General features: G+C 33.9%; 1 protein-coding gene across 1 annotated transcript in view; it reads left to right on the forward strand.

The window, feature by feature from the left end:
* Positions 1-2,544: 2,544 nt before the first annotated feature.
* Positions 2,545-18,480, forward strand: part of LOC129244498 (MAP/microtubule affinity-regulating kinase 3) — a 56,420-nt gene continuing 40,484 nt past the window's right edge. The window contains 2 exon segments of the mRNA XM_054882154.1: positions 2,545-2,684; positions 4,843-6,193. Of these exon segments, the coding sequence (XP_054738129.1) occupies positions 5,018-6,193 (1,176 nt within the window). The 5' untranslated portion in view covers positions 2,545-2,684; positions 4,843-5,017.

The following is an 18,480-nucleotide window of genomic DNA, read 5'->3' on the forward strand; positions in this document are numbered from 1 at the left end:
CCTGAGCTTCTGGGTGTGCTTGTTTACAGATTGTTTATTTGAGCTTGACAGCTCAGAAGGCTTTTTAGCGCACATCAGAGTGATACGGCTAAATATATTTTAATGCATTGATTGAGTCTTGTGGCGCGGGTACTTCTTTTTGAAAGAGTCGCTTTTATTGGGAAGAGCTTCTTAATCCGCCGCTTTTAATTTACCATTTCATAAACCATTTGAAAGATGCAACCATCAGCTAGGCTAATGAAATGTTAAACAAAAGCGCAACTTGCTGTATGCTTACTGGTGATAAGAAAATGAGGAGGAAGTCCCTCACTCAGCTACCTGGAGATGATATCACTAAAGTCATCAAATTCGAAAAGAAGTGAATTGAATTGAACGATAGGTTAAACTGGAGTAGACCTGCATTTGAAAAGAAACTCCAGAAGTGTAACCTGCACTGCTGCACAGATGGTTCGAAAGCCCTAGAAGGCATAGGCGCTAAACTTTACGCTCTATGCCATCTGTCTATATGCAGAGATAAACTTAGACAAAAATTTCCGGAATGAGCGAATCTCCATTCTGAGCGACAGTCAGGCGACACTCATGATCATATCATCCTGTGAGATCAATACCTCACTGGTTCTTGAGTGTATCAAGAAACTTAGTCAACTAGGAACGCACAATTCAATCCGGCTAATTTTGGTCCCAGAACACAGGGGTATAACTGGGAACGAAATAGCGGACGCATTAGTGAAAGAGGTCGCGGTGTCGCCTTTAATAGGATGCGAACCCTTCCTTACTATGGGACAATAACCCATGAAGGAGAAGCTTAGGAGTGAAGAGTCAGGGCTAAGGGAGGTTTGCTGGCACTAAACTATGGGGCTACGCCGTCGAAATCCTTACTAGGAGGGTACAACCAAAAGAGGTTTAAAAACTCTTAACCTTCCCCAAGGATAAACTGAGAACACTTACGAACATTCTCACAGCAAACTGCAGACTGCGACGTCATATGCACATGATTAAGATTTGGTCTACGGGCTCTTGTCCTTTCTGCTACCAATCTCAGGAGACTCCAATACACCTTATCCTGAAATGCAGGCCTATAGCGCAGGTTGAGACATCTTGGCCAACTGCAGCCAGAAAAAAGGCACATACGCTCAATTCAACCCAGCTCTATCCTGAGTTTAATAAGGGTACTGGGTCTGGATGAGGTACTGTGATGAATAGAGGGTGCAAAGGACCATGAGGTCGAAGTGCAAACCTCTTAAAGTATCTATCTATCTAATAATCGAACATACTTTATGTGCCGTAGTGAATAAATGCGAGTCAACTTATATCACTATTGAATGTCAGTGAGACAGTACGCCGGTGGTGACGTCGAAAACATTGCAACTTCAGTTAAAAAACAAAAACAAAAACAAAAAGAAACTAAATCAATTGATTCCATGTCATTCATAGGATTTGTTGTTGTTGTAGCAGCATAAACATTCTTCATACAAATACGGGGAATGCTGCTGAAGTGACAGCCCTTGGCCTTATATCCGGGTCGTTCCGGTTACGCAGAACCGACTGTCGTGAGAACGGGATAACTTTTAGTCACCGCGTTGTACTGAATTTTCCGTAAAATCATAATTGGTGTATGTCAAATCCTGACCTGCCATGGATGTTGTATTCAAAACTAAATTTACCCAAGAAGTGTTTTAGTAATTTGAAGTATCGAAGCATCGACGTACGAAGCAACGGCATGTTATGCTATATTTTGGAAGCTTTTTCGTGTCTCGTGAAAACTAACGTACCTTGAGAATGCCGATTAAAGGCTAGACTTTTTCCCACTTCGTCCTCATTTGGACCCTGCTGTTTATATTTTCTCCTGCCACTTTTAAACTTTAACATAAACGTTGCTGCGTTTATTGCTTTTGTTTAGCGCTGCTATTAGTGAAATTGACTTTGCCCCGCTGCCTTGTGTCCAGTCGACTCGGCTTTTGTTCGTTTATTTGCATTCCAACCAGGACATATGTATGTATGTATGTGTTAAGGATTGTGCATTTATCAAAGAAACATTTATCTGACCACATTTTCCTACACAACAACTTCATTTGTATTTTAATTAGATTATAACACATTTGCTTTTATTTTTTTCAATGCATAAGCAAGGCATAAACGCTTACTGGGACACTGCTGCAGACAACAAAAACACAATTACTTGTTATATCTACGTTTGTTGCTTGTGTCTGACGCTGCTGACTTCTGACTTGCGGCTTGTGGCTCATATTTACACTTGTCTCAATCTAAATTAGTTTCCTCATCGAACTGAGAGCTTTTCAACATTCTCTTTCGTACGTTTGAGAATTGCAAAAAGGTCGAGAATTAAAAATTTCTATTCAACATTATATGTATGTTGAATCTTTATATGACTACTCCGCTTGCACTATATGTAGGTGTGCTTGTGTGTGAATATGAATGTGTGCTTATGAGTGGAGGTATGCGTGCTGGCCCGAGCCACAGTCAGACGGACAGTGGTATGAGAACAAGTCTAAATTGAATAGACTTCTCAGTATCATGGCGACGTTTAAAGCCTTCGTATTATAATAAACTTTTCGTTGTTGAAGCGTTGAACGGTTCGGTGCTGCGCGTACAATTTATAATATAGTATATACAACTACGTACATATACGTGTGTGTAAATATGTGTATACATATATGGTGAATGTACGAGTAATTGTGCTTAGCATAGATTATATATAAAATTTAATCAACAAGTGCAGCCCTAGACCATTACTTGAAAATGTGTAAAATTTTATAACAAAATTCGCTTAAACATTCGTGGCATGGCGAAGTGGGATTCATTAAAATCCGTGAAAATTAAATTGATTTGAATGAATGGAGAAGAAAGAAAGGAATATGTGAATAAGTTACACCTATACCCATATAACATTAGTCATAAAAGTTGAATTGGAATACAAAAAGAGCTTTGGTACCCTAAGTGATTTAAAGTTTTTATAATTTTTTTATTTGTTTTTTTTTTTTTTACCTTTCTTAAAATTTTGAGTGCAATCATTGTGTCTAATATGTTTTAATAAAAATCTTGATTAACTTACTTTACGTAAGTGCTATAGAGTACATCAAAAATTTATCAAGTGTGAATAAGTGCGAATACTTTTTTCCAAATTGTTCAGTATACTCACCGTTGCTTCGTTGCAAAAGTGAAATAATCCCCAACACAATGATACATTTTTTGTATGTTAAAAAGCGTAAAAGTGTAAACGCGTTGTGAAAAATGGTGCATAAGAATCCCCTCTAATCTACAAGTATAGCGTAAAGTGAAAACGATAGACTAAATGGACAGCAAAAAAGCAAAAATCGCTACTTAAAAAAGCTCCTACAAATATTGTTGGTCTGTTTCTTTTTGTTTTTGTTTAAATTAGAAGACAACTTACTGCCTGGCGAGGCCTGAAATAAACTACACTTGTACCGCTTGGCTTTAGCACATAAAAGTGCATGCGTTTGTATGTTACATATTTATGTATGCACGTACACAAGTATGAATGTAGTTGACGTTGACGTAATGTAAAAATACGAAACTAAAGCCGGAGATCAAAAATTGCGATAGTTACTTATTCGCTAGTGTCTATAATTTTTGCTTGTTCAATTCGATTTGAAATTGGCTATGAAAGACATGACACACGTTTGTTTTTTTGTTTTTAATAACATGTGAGCTTTTAATTGAGAATAATGTTTTTTTTTGTATTTGATACAATCGCAGAGGTAGTGAATCGCAGAGGTAGTGAATCGTGCAAATAATATGTTAGTTTGTTTTTTTTTTGCTAAACAAGTGGGTAAGCTTTTTCTGCGTGTTGTCATTTTTTTAGCGATATTGCTGCTTTGCTGACTTTTAATCTACAGTCTTTTGAGCTTTTTCTTTTGCTTACGTACATATTTACATACGTACATACAAACACGAATTGTGTAATTTGTGAAACATCTGTATGTTTGGTCGTCCCAGTCGCACCGATGATCAACAAACCACCCAACCAACCACTTGTGTATTTTTTCTAAGGTAGAAAGAAACACCTCCGAAGTGTGTATTTCATACGGCGCAGTTGTTTTAAACCGATTTAGCTCGAAGCCGAGCTCATCAAGCAAGCTTTTGCAGAGCAGACCGGTCAACGGGCGACTGGCCGGTCTGATGAAAACAGAATGGGAAAAAATCACAGGTATATCCCAGAAAGTCGGCGCGCAAGGGAAAAAATACATGCTACGATAAAAGTGAAGTTCCAAGCATTGCCATGTCGCTGGAATTGGTTACATAGTATATGAATGAATAAGAAAGATAAGAAGAATTGAAAGAAACCAATCAAACGTACATGCGCGCAAAGTGACTACGAACAAAGAGGAGTTAAAAGAGCGGCGGTTAGTTTTAGCGGTTTTAGTTAACTTTTTTACATTGGCTTCTACTACGTTGAAAAAGTTTCGTAAGGAAAAGCACGCACCAGAGTTCAAATGTACAAATGTATAAAAAGTAAACAAGCAAACATTAAGAAAAAAAGAAACTCCATTACTTATGCCGCGTTATTACTTAACGTATATTAGTTTCACTTAAAAATACATCACAATGATTTTCAAATAACGTCTGTAACGTACAATGCAAAATGTATAACAAGATTTTCCGCCCACTGGCGTCATGTATGTAAAAATATAGCACAACCACTCGTTATAAACACTGGTTTAGAGCGCGCACTCTACGCTTTAATCTCCTTCGAAACTCAACAAAGAACTTTGGCAGCAACCTACGTACATAAACACATACATACGTATAGACTTGTATCTGTATTCAACTCTTTTTTGATTCACCATTTTCAAAATCTAGTTACAGCAATTAATCGACGACTTGTATAGTGATTTTTATACCAAAAAAAAATATATGTATACATGTATATATGAATATATAAGTATGTATAAGGGCTTATACAATGTTCAATATTAAATTTTTGTCTGCCAAACAAAAATAAAGTAGTGTATAATCAGGTTTTACTTCTGCCAATATGTGCAAAGTGGAACTGGGACGAGAGGTATACGTTAAAGTTGTAATATATAATATAAAACAAGTTATGGGCCAATTATCCAGCCACCACGACAAAAGAAACAATGAGAAACGCTTGTCGACCGCCACACACTTCAGCAACCGTAATCACTCCATACGGAAGTCGAAGGTGCACAACAACAGCCATTCAACACTTGAATCACCACCCTCTGTCACCAGCACGGAGGAGTCATCAATACTGCGGGTTGGCAACCCACGCATCAAAGGTCTCGCCAATGGGCGTCCAGTTACGATCAGTGAGATTGGCAAGCGCATAGATTTAAATACCAGTGATATTTTCGATATTAAGGACAAAGATACGAATAGTGTTTGTAGTGGTGGCGGTGTTGGCGGTATTGGCATTGGCATTGGCGATGTCGGTATCGGTATCGGTGGTGCTGACCGTGATTCATGGTCCAATAGTAACTTGCAAGTGCCCAAATTGGCGGTGTCTTCAGCAGCTACACCAACAGCAACTACACCAATTCCATCAGCGGAAAATGTTACGGATGGTGTTGGTGCACTCGCGAGCGCGACAAAGAAAACGGAGTATTTAACCATTGGCGATAGATATCACAAAACAAACAATTGCTACTATCGCAGTCCCAATGGAAATTTCCATAAGTTGCCGTCAGATTCCTATCATAAAATGACTGATGGGTGCTATATACGTGCTTCCGATGGCACTTTTCGTCGGTTGGAGCCACCGAGTACCGTCACAAATGGCGGCGGCGGTTCGAATGCTGGTAAATTGCATCAGCGGGGTGATGCTAGCGGCAGTTCAACACGTATAAAAAATCATATGCTTAAATTTTTGAAACGTTCCAAAAGTCATACACCCGCAACCATGAAGGAATTGGAGAAGGAGCGAGGAAAGGAGAAAGGATTGAAGTCAAGTCGTGGTCGAAAAGCGCGCTTCCCATCTACAATACAGGAGAATTGCCCCACACTGCCCACGAGTGGCGGCAAAACGCCCAGTGGTAGCATAACGGCCGGTAGTCGTAATAACAAAGTAGTTGTTACTATGATGGAAGGTGGTGGTTTGCCAATAATAGCGACCAGTAAAGCGGAACGTTCGAAAAATAAAGATTCTGCAACGGGCAGCACAGCTGATGGATCGCGCAGTGGCCGATCGAGGGTATGTATGCTAATGCGTGTGCGTGTGTGTATGCGTAGATAAATTGCATTGATATGCAATGCTCAATCGTTAAAATATATTCACATACATATTTAGTTCATTTTTGAAGATTTTCTTAATAATAATAATACGATTCTATTTCCATATAATAAATTAGCTTTGAGTAGTGAAAATGTTGCGACTGTTGTCTTAAGCATTAAACAGCTGTAGTGAGGGGAATGGTGGCAGTATATGATTTTCTATCTACATATGTATGTACATCCAACAGTTTTTATTACGTAATGACATTTTCTCAGAGTACTTTGGTCGAACCTCTTATGCTTGGGCACATATTTTTGGGTCTTTACGTTATCAAAATTTTACATTGTTTTGTATAAAAAAGTATATATTGAAATACGAGGGCGGATCAATAAGTCCGTGACTTTTTGTATTTCTGACCTCTTTACTGAAAAAGAAATACTGCTCCTGTCAACAGGCATCTGTCAGTTGACTCCTGTCAAAATTTGAACGTGCTGCGTCAGTTAGTTTGTGTTTTACAGCTACCTTTATCAAACTACCCAGTAATTTGAGGAGAAAATGGAAAAAACTGAATTTCGTGTGCTTATTAAGCCGATTCACCCTTAGAAACCCACTGTTTCGACTGCTGTGATGGATCCATGTTTCGTCCACGGTTACAAAACGGCGCAAAAACTCCTCCATATTGCGATTAAACAACGTCAAACCTTCCTGTGAAGTTGTTACACGATTGCGTTTGTAGTCGACTGTGAATTACTGGGTAGCCTGATAAAAGTAGCTGTAAAACACAAACTAACTGACGCAGCACGTTCAAATTTTGACAGGAGTCAACTTCTTTTTCAGTAAAGAGGTCAGAAATACAAAAAGTCACGGACTTATTGACCCGCCCTCGTAATTCCTACAGCACTAAAAGGCAAATATGCCCCTTCTTTGCTTTGTTTGAGTTTTGGGAAATTTCATTTTTGAGCTCAAAAATAAAAATAAGAAGTCACGAGCGCTTTTGTCCCGAAAAAACAAAAACATTGCAATTATTGTTATGACATACACGTAAAAGGGAAATGCTGAGGTAGTTGGCTCTTTCTCTACTTTATTTGAATTTTTGAGAAATTTAACTTAGCAGCTCAAAAAATAAAATTTATGAACGATTTTGTTCACTCACTTTTTATTTGCTTTTGAACTAAGTTTTTATCTACTTTTTCGGCACTTCGATTTGGCTCCGAATTGTTGTTGTTACGTATGTCCATATACGTGCACGTGGAATCCTGCGTGAGTGACAGTCTTGGTCTGATATAAATCCGGGTCGTTCCGGTAACGTAGAACCGACGGTCGTGGGAACCTTCTGCGACTTTAATTTGTAATGGGTTGAGTCAATCTGTGGGAAATCCGGAAATAATAACAAACACACTTCCGTGATCCAATACTTCAGCTTATAAAATATTGCCATTTTCCGCTGTGAGTTTCCGATGAAGGTACATACATATATGTACGCTTTTGATAAATCATTTACTACCCCAACTCAAATTGAGATGGTCCGAAAATTTTACTTCCATTATCACAGCGTGGAAGCAAGACTTTTAAGAGCTCCAATGGCATTAGTGCAGTACGACATGACCTAAAAATTCTTGATTTGGCCGTCTACGAAGATGGTGATACTGTAAATCGTTAAAATATTCACCATCAATTTGTGTGGAATACTGTTGAAGTTACACTCCCCGGCCAAATTGAGAACCGCGGCGTTCCGATAACCGACCGTTTTTATTTGTATATTATAATATGTATTTCTTTAATCTATGGTTTACTTTTGTAAACATGCCTTAAATAAAAAATGAAAAAACATAAATATATTTGACTGCTCCTAAAATGGCATCCTAGCAACATCCGATATACCAAGGTAGGCAAATCTCTAAACCTGCCCAATTAAAGTTCGATAAGAGTTTTTGTGTAGTTTCCTTAGCTAATCAGAGCTCTCATACGTAATGACCAGTGGCTGATAAATATGATAGCAAATGCTGATTACTATAAGTAGATGTTTTGGTACCCCAAAACCGGATATTAGGTAAATTAGCTGCTGAGAAATATATTTGATCACAAATATTACCTCTATCGCATACAGAATATTATTTAAAATTTTATTTTTGATGTACATATATTGAACTTAGCACTTAGTGAGTTGATACGGGTGAAACTTTCTTTCTTATTCCATTTCTCTAACAATAATTTTTCCTATCAAAAATATTCTGACAAGCTTTCTTAATTATACATTTCGTTTAAATCAAGTATTTATTTATTAAAAATTATTTAGAAAATAGCAAATTACTGTCGGGAGCGTGGGCCTCTCATACTTGTGATTTCGTTTCCATCTTTTTGCTTGAAAATTTCGAATTTTCTTATCGGCAAACTATATTTTTATTCATTTACGTTTTAACTATTAGTGGTAGAGTTTCAAATAGTGGCTATGCACAATTAGAATATAAACTTAACTTATGGTTGGATTTGCTTATCTTTGAAATATACAGTTTTTATTCAAAAATCTGAATGTACGGTGCTTTCTTGAATATTTTCTATTTGAAAATAATTTTTTAAAACGAAACAAAATTTTAGCGTTTTTTTTTTATTATTATCTTCTATACCTGACTTGGTTTTGTTTGCCACACATCCTTTTTCTAGACATATGTACATATGTGCATTTGAGTATATCGATACGCATTTGAGTATACCGTTGTAATTAAAGCGAACAAAGGGCTTTATCGGTTACTGAAATAAATAAATTTTCCTTTAGATTCTGCAATGATGTTCCGCAAACATTATTTATATAGTGCCGCACACATTATGGAGGGGGTAAGGTTAGTTCGGTAAAAGAAAATATGTTTTTAATAGTACTTTTTTGGCGATACAGATACAGTAAGTGCACTCAGTCAATTTCCATAATGTACTACAACATTTCAACATTATTTTCTTAAACTTGCTTTGCAAAATATTGAAAATTGAGCGAGTGGCAGTGAATCTCCGAAGACGCCTCGAAAAAAGTAGTTGTTATGCGGTGTACTTATACATACTTCATAACTCGCACCAGAATCATCTGAAACAAAAAAATTAAAATGCATTTGCTAACGGATATGTTTTTCGAGGTATCCCTGGGAGAATTGTTTTTTGATTTTTCAATTTTCATAAAAATGAACAAATTTTCATAAAAAAGGTGTAATAATTTACCCTCGCTTAAATTTATAATGTAAACCAAACCAAGCGGCGACATTCGCTGGATAGAACGGCCCTGCCGATACATTATTCTAGCGATTTTTCTTGTGATACTAAGGCTACGGGCTGTGCGATGATTACTATTTAGCGTTTTAAGTCTTAAAGCATAGTACTAAGTTCGCGTTTCACGTGAAATGGCTGTACAAATCTATACAAATTGCATAGCCATTAAATATGTATGAAATATCCTATGTACCTCGCGACAAAGTAGTGAGTGTAGTGCTCAGTTCACGCCTTAAAAACACCGCGAAACATGCTAGTAACATGTTTTCACACCTATTTACAATGTGACAATTCGTTTGCGAGTACTCGTATCTGAATACTCCGAAGATATGGCATTTTTAAGCGAAACGTCTTCGCAACGAGTCTAGGTAAATCTTCTTTATATCTTTTTTGTGTCAATATCTGTATTAAATTGCATAAAAACTTTTTTCTTACAAAAATTTGCCAATTGTTTCTGGGGCGACGCTCACAAAGTTGACGTTTCTGCTCATGTGACAATCACTGTTGCTGGCGAAATTTTATGGCAAACCCAATGCATTTTGCTGTCGAAATTTCATGGCTGCAAAGTTAGTACTAGCTTTAAGCTCAGGGTTGAAACACATGTGTGATAGGATTTTGACTTTCAAGTTCTTCCTACATGTCGCATTGAAGGTTCATGCCGTAGCATAGCTTTAGGCCTCTTCTTTTCGCCAACCGTTAGCAAGTGGCGGATAAATGATGATATCTTGGCAACGCTGGAATAGAACAGGTCTTCACAATGAAGTTTGACATCAACCGACTTTCTTCTAATAAAATTTGCTATCAGCTTATTGCGATACGAGTGGCTGCGCTCCGACACACTTCCAGTTTTATAAATAGGAGTCGGTTGGAAATTGTTTCGTTGTTGTTGTTGTTGCTGCTGTGACATCATACAGGATGCAGCAAAAAACATTTTCCATCAGTTTTTGGGGAATGCCGCTGAAAGAAGTGATAACCATTGGCGGATTTTAAATCTGGGTCCTGTTGGTCGTTCCATTTAATTTTTTAAGTTAGTTTTAGTTGTATAGGATAAAGGTTGGTTACTAAAAACATTAAGAATCCAAAAAATTTACAATGTTTAGTTTAAAAATATGAAAAGTAATTGAAGAAAGCAAACCCACCCGTTATTTATGTAAAACCTAGTAGTCCAGGTAGCTGTGTGTAGACAATGTTAATAATTTGTTATACATCTACAAAACTTTGATAAACCTATCGATCGTATGTTTTCTTATAAAGAAATATTGAAATAAATGTTCCTATATATTTATATACATAGATATATATATATATTATATTTAACCGAACAATTTTGTTAGTTTTGGTTCTTACGCAAATGCTAAAATGCAAGGACACAATTAAGGAAACTTTAATTAATGCATATACTCGTACATCCATACATATGTACATATGTATACAGTACATACACATATGCATTCAACTATCTATGACCTCTCTTTGTATGTAACAACTAAAAAAATGTGACTCATCAGCAATAAACAAATGTATAGTACACATTTTTGCTGCGTATTCTATGTACATTCATATGTATGTATGAGCCACGGGCAATCACTGTAAACACTCACTTGTTTTTTTATTGTCTTTGGTGATAGGATGAAGCTTTTTTATGTTTGTATAACTATTTTACTTGTAATTAATAATTATTGAGTTCTCTGTAAGCACATGTGTTTGTCTTATTACATTAAAAATGTATGTACATATATATTAATATATTTGATCTTTATCAAACATCACATTTTAAAATTGAAAAATTGTGCACATTGCCTTTTTAATAATTAAGCTATAAATATCGACCTATATTCGAGCATCATTTCTCCAATATCGTGTACTTTTGCCTACTGTCTGTAAAAATTAATATATTTTAACTGTTGTCCTTTTTTCTCACAACAATTAATTTTTTTTCTTGTAGAAATTTAACAAGTGAACCGTAAACTGAAAGCTAATTTTTTGTTGTATTTAATTTCAGATATTTCAGCTACCCACCCTAATTCCTAAACTACTTTAAGCGAATGCAAAAATATTTGTTATTTACATATAGATTATATTTTCCTAAAAGAAAAATTACTGTATAATTTCGCATGTATGATAGTGCTATGACTTTTGTTCTGTACAACTAATCACTGAAAAATGCTTAGCTCTGCAAAAGTGCAATTGCAAAATGCACCAAAGGTTTATTAATAGTTTAATTTAATTTAAACAACACAATGGATCCTATAAAGTTTTCAGAAAATAAAATTAAAAAAACTTAAATGAGCTTACAGGTAACCAATTCCGCAGTTTAATTATCACCATCAGGATAAAATCATAAGATTTGATAGGAAACATCTTCGCTTTATTTCTACGCTTTAGCAAGCGATTTATCGATTTTTTTTGTATGAGGTCTCTTTTCAAATTATGATTAAATTGTTCAAAACTTAACACCAACTGTCCATTTTCAATGCATTACAATTATTGTTTTCCAATTTTGTATACTTGAGCGATATTTTGTATTGATTGACTTGGAAAAAAAAAACATTTTGTAAATTTTGTAAATTTTTTTTTTGGTAATATTTTTTTTCGTTAATTTAATTTTATCTTTTTGTTATTTTTTTTATTTTTTTAATTTTATTTATTTTTAATAATTTAATTTTATTTTTGTTAAATTTATTTTGTTTTTGCTAACTTAATTTTTTCATTTAATTTTTTTTAACTTAATTTTTTCATTTAATTTTTTTTGTAACTGAATTTTTTTTTTGTTAAATTATTTAAATTTAATTAAACTATTTTTTGAATCTTTTGTTAATTGTTTTTTTTTTTTTGTTAATTGTTTTTTTATTTGTTAAGTTTTTTGTTTTGTTCATTTATTTTTGTTAATTTTATTTGTTTGCTATTTTCTTTTTTTGTTAATTTTTCTTTTTTTTGTTAATTTAATTTGTTTTCTTAATTTAATTTTATCTTGTTTGTTAAATTTTATTTTATTTTTGTTAATTTTATTTTATCTCTGTTAGTTTTATGTACTGTTTTTTGTTGAATTTCTTTTTTTCTAAATTTAATTTCTTTTTTTAATTAAATTTTTTTTTAAATTAAATTTCGATTTTTTTAATTTAATTTCTTTTTTCTTAATTTAATTTTCTTGTTTTTTATTTAATACATTTTTTTTTTTAATTTTTTGTTATTTATTTTTTTATTTGTTGATATTTTTATTTAATTTTAATTAAATTTGTTTAAATATTTTTTTTTGTGAATGCTTTATTGTTTTGAATTACTTATTGTTAATTTTATTTTTTTGTTAATTTAATTTTTTTGTTTTTGTTTTTGTTTCTGTTAATTTTATTTTTTGTTATTTATTATTATTCGTTTTTTTTACAATCGACCAACAGAACTCCTCAAGTATAGAATCAATCCTAGTTACTTCTCAGCTAAATAATATTCGTATATAATTAGCGAAAATGCCAACTAGCAATTGAAATATTTGAAGAAAATTACCTGATCCTGAAACACGGAACACCTATTCGTAATCTACGACCCACAACGTAATTTAAGAATTTGATATTTTGCCTAAAGTGTTATAAGTATTTGACTTAAAAAGAAGTTGTTAGCAAGAATGATAGATTACAAGTTTGGACATCCGAAATTGTGAGATTAACTTCGGACTTTTTAACCGCGCCTCAGAGTGCCTTTTGGTATCCGGATAGCAGACTTCACAAGTATGTCTGCACTCGAAAATCATTGCCAAGCTGATGCGTTAGCTTCGTTCAGACGTAAAGTGTTATATTTTGTGCCGCGGAGATTCAATATTAAGCCTTTGCGCGAAATAACTGTTAATATCATATACAAAATGAATGTGCGCGAAGCTAAATGAAAAACTGCACTCTGTGGATTTGAAATTATTGTTTGAGTTAGGTTCGTTAAAAGCCTAGCATAATATTTAAATTCAATCTAAGTGCATCTAGAGCAATTTACTTTAAAGATCCATTGTGTTGGCGCATATACCTACTAAGTACGTGCATATATCTATCTGTAGTTATTGGGTAGTAATTTTAGATGGTCATTTGTGTTTGTGGTGTTGCAGTATTGCAAAGCTTGCCTCGCATAGTTAGCTGAAGCGCACCCACTCCTAAGTGATGGGCACATTTAAGTCAGCCTATTGTGCTTGCCCTGCTCCCCTAAACGAATATTTTATGCTATGTTATTTCAATTATTTTTCATTATTTTCTTGCATACGAATGCCTATCGCTAAATCTTCAACGCTAACATCAAATTCGGAAGATTTTAATTGCTCTCTGCAGTATTTGTCTAATAGGACACTAATATAACAAGCTGTAATTTTTCACATTCACAAAGGTTGTTTACATTATTTAAATGTTTTATTTTTTTTTATTAAATTTTTTTTTTTTAATTTTGTAATATTTTTAGTGCCGTTTTTTCGCATTGTTTCTAATTTTTCAAGTTACCAAATTCTTACAGATATGTCTGTATGCGCTTATGTACGTATATGCTTTAATTATAAGCTAATTTTTAAGCTTCTTACTATAGGTTAAGTAGAAATTAAGGAGGTACTCCGCACTTCAAGGCTATGTGTAATTTTGTGCTTTAAACGTGCAGATCTTTAAGAGAGGCCTTTGATTTTCACAATATTTTTTTACATTATTTGATTTTAAATACCATATTTACAGTATTAAAACTAATTGAAAAATTTATAGTTGTATGCATAAATTTATAGTTTAAAAAAGAAGTGGAGATCTCACAATCTCATAATGAATTACTATCACTAAAGCAAAGCTATAAATAAAATGGCTGCTGGTGAAATGTAAATGGAAACGAAACTTCGTCGTATGCTCAGTTATTTACCTTACCTAGTCGTATACATACATTTTCCTAGTTCAATTTCAACTAATACCTTTATTATTCTTTCTTTTTTTTGTTAGTAATATCCGGGACCACAGAATCGGCTGACATACACAATACTTAATATTTTTAAGTGCGCGTGCCTTTTAATTTTGATTTTAGTCAAACCAAACACCCACACATTTTTCGTATAATATCTAATTTTAATTTTTATAGCAGCACTCACGCATGGATCCTATGCTCGATGAAAGTGTGAGCGGTAACAATGTGAAATAAACAGCTGATTTTTGTTTATGCTAGAAACGTAGTGATGCCACTCTTTGATGCAATTTATGGTTAGATTTGTATAAGCAAATATCTCAAAAATGCCAACAAGAAAGAAATGTAATATTTTTATAGAATGACGAGCAGCCTTGAATATTTTGTTTTCGTCATAGTTAGCAAACACACAGACATACATAGGCATGTAGATATGCCTTGTACTCGAATGCAAATCAGCACAGCGTTGCTATAGTAAATTTTTAGTGCCTTAATAGCGTGACACTTTAGAATTGGAGCATTGCATATTATTTTCAAAAAGTTTATTTTTAATTCATAGTATCTTAGTTTTTTGGCGGAACTACGCAATCCCATTGGCTGAGAAGCGCATTCACACCATATCGCCCTACATAATATTGTTCTCTGTTTGAAAATGAATTGATTTACAAATAAATAAGAATCAATTGTTTGGCATTAGTTGACTCAGATGTTTATCTTCAAACAATTTTTCACACAAATCATTAATTTTTGATACTTTTGAATATTGACCACATACATAAAAAGTGTTCTGCCTCTTGAGATAGGCGCGGTAATATGAACTTAGAACAAATACAGCCACAAACGAGAGCGATTAGAAGTCTCACTTACATGATAGAAATATGACTTAATGAAAAATTCACCTGGCTTCTGTTAACGTTTTTAATAGCCGTGGATGGGAGTATAATAGCTGGTTGCGGGGTAACGGAAACATTTCTCTGGCAAAATGTTAAGTTGTATCATTTTCCACTGCTGCCATATGAGCAGGTGACATTGCAGTTTAGTATTATCCTTGTGTGTCTCTCCAATATATAAGGATGTCAAATATATCACTAATACTATGGACCAGACATAGCTTTAAGATCCTGAAAACGAATTCAAATTCACACAGTAAAGAATTGTGCGTTTTATTTAAATTCCGGCCGTGAACTTAATTTACTGAAATAATATTTACAATTTAACGGACAAAAGCAAAATACACAATGATACTATCCGGTTAATGGGCTATTGACTAGTTTCGGAGCCCTGCAAGAGCTCATTTCATATTTATTGTGCAAATATTTGATACTGCAAAGATATTACGGAAAAATTGTCCACATTTGCTCAAACAGCAGTGTAGTTTTAATAAGGGTGCCGATGAGCTTTAGAAAAACCTTCTATGGTCAATGAACCTTCTTGAACAATGAACCTTTTCTGGCCTGAATACATGTTATCTATTCAAAGCGTTACCATTTGCTATTTTTTGCATACTTAAAAAAATATCAATATTTTTTTAACTTTATTATTATTAGTTTTTGATTGTTTTTGTCAATCGTGCAACTGTCAAATTAAGTTTTAAATTGAGGATTAAAATGTCCTATAGTGATGCCGGTCAATAAATCTGAATTACCAAATAATTTATATCACTTGAAATGAAAACACTTCTTATAATGACATTTCTGTCTTAGATTGTGTTATCTTAACATTGGAAATCCGTTGGAAAAATCACTTTCATTCATAATTTAGACAACTTTGTTTGCCGTTATAAATGTGTGGTGACTAAATTACTTTATTTTATTCAAGACTATTTGTAATTAATTTCAAGTATTTTCGTATTTTCATTGAGATGCGATAAAGTTTCAAAATTACATCCAATTATATATCCCTCAAAGCGTAAGGCCTGCACTTTAAATTACAAAGCGATATACAGTTAACTTAAGTATTTTGTAAATTGTATAGGGTACATTTATGTACGTATGCAAAATCGAATGTAAAATTATACAAAATGGCTGCATTTGTGAATTAATATAGTTAAAAATATTAATTAGTACTTAAACAAGTCGTTCTAGCACTTATTTTGTCACATTAATCGTGTATATTAATTAGCGTAAATTTATATAATGTTCTATTTTCACCCAGCTATATATAAGTTAATATTATTATATTCATGCGCATCACAAATGCGACAGTGGAAAATTTCGCATAACAAAATATAGTTTGAAATTAATTCTAGAGCAAAAATTTTACTATAACGAGAAAGACATGCTTCCTTTAATTTCGTTAACTTTTCATAATTTCATTATTAGTCAGTATCTAATTAAAGCTGTCAACAAATGCGACACAGTCACATATTAAACAATGCGCATCATTTTTGCGACTTTGCACTTTTTCGTAGTGAACACAAATATGTACATACATATGAATACGTTAAGGTCTTCGGGATAATTTCGTTTGTAAATACGTAATGCTACGTTTACACTTGGCCGAAAATCAAGCACTTAGCACTTAATTTGGATGAATTAATTTGCAAACATAAAATTTGCCCTAGCCGAATAGGTTGGTGCGTGACTAGCATTCAGTAGTTCCCAGGTTCGAAACATCTGGCACGAAAAACCACTATAGAAAATATTTTTTCTAATAGCGGTTGCCTCTCGGCAGGCAATGGCAAATCTCCGAGTGTATTTCTGCCATAAAAAGACTTCTCATAAATATCATTTGCCGCTCGGAGTCGGCTTAAAACTGGCTTAGGTGTCTTCATTTGTGGAAAAGCATTAGCACCCACACCACAAATCGGAGCAGGACCTCGGCCAAACACAAAGCAATAAAGTAAGCGCCAATTATATAAATATTATATAAAAAGGACCGATTTGTATTTTTAAATTTTTTTTTTGTATTGTTAAATGTAGTACGAAATTTAACCATGAAAAATGTCTATTATTAAAAAGAAAACAAAAAAAAATAAATATCAACAAATGATATCTCAAATCTTACTGCATGCATAATATTGTGGCATCGCAAGGTTGCATTTACGCTGCCCTTGTTGTGGTACTAGCATAAACATTCCCCATAAATGTTTGGAGAGCAGTGCTGGAGTGACACTCCTTGACCGCATATAAATTTGGTTCGTTCTAATAACATACAAATTAATCACCCTGTCGGAGGATTTATAATTTTTGCAAAAGGCGTACGTCAATCATATTTGACACTTGTGAACTACAGACGTCAAATATACAGACTGACAAGCAATGGAGCGCGTAAGGTTTAAAATAAATATTCCCATCGCTTTAAATAGTTTATTTAGTAAAAAAGTTACTCAAAAACAAAATTGGATACGCCACCTTGTAGAACCGACTGTCGTATTATGGCGCTGCAAGTTTGCGTATTCGTTAATAATTAAATTTTTCAACGATGTTCATTTTGCTAATATTTGCATTTAAGGAACACAAATTTCCCTTAGTAAATATTCGCAGTAGTTTCTTTAAGAACATTTTGTTTTTGTAATATTTTACATTTGTATTATATTTTATATGCCTAATGTACGAAATAGCGCTTGGCGATTTTTGTGACAATAAGTTCAAGAACGACTACATTGTAACTAGTCCATAAGTTTTATGTTCCGAACAACTAAACTTAAAAACATTTTCATGCGCGTAAATTAAACAACTTTACCGTCGCTATGTCTGGTACTCTTTAGAAATACATACAATCACCCAACTAATATTTCTATCGTGCACCAGACTCCGGTTCGATGTAAAATTGTTTAGTTCTTATATCTAAACATATTTTTGTGCAAACACAGGTTATTTTAGATTGAAGTAAAGCGAAATACAGTTCCTGCTGCATCTCGATTTGCTTACATACGAATACGCTTTATATGCGCAAGTGTGTTATCAAACGGAGTTGCAACGCTTAAAAAGAAAAATTTAAAAAAAAAAAACAAAAAAAAAAAACAAGTAGCTGCTTTGCTCCAATATTTGAGTATTTGGCCATGAGAGAAATGGAGACTCCCGATTTGAATCGCGCTGATAGTACGCGAAAGAGCTTCCGCCTACCGACGCATCGTAAAGGCATGGCACCAGCACCGCCGACCATTACTA

Source organism: Anastrepha obliqua, chromosome 4 (genome assembly GCF_027943255.1).
Source record: "Anastrepha obliqua isolate idAnaObli1 chromosome 4, idAnaObli1_1.0, whole genome shotgun sequence".
NCBI classification, from domain to species: domain Eukaryota; kingdom Metazoa; phylum Arthropoda; class Insecta; order Diptera; family Tephritidae; genus Anastrepha; species Anastrepha obliqua.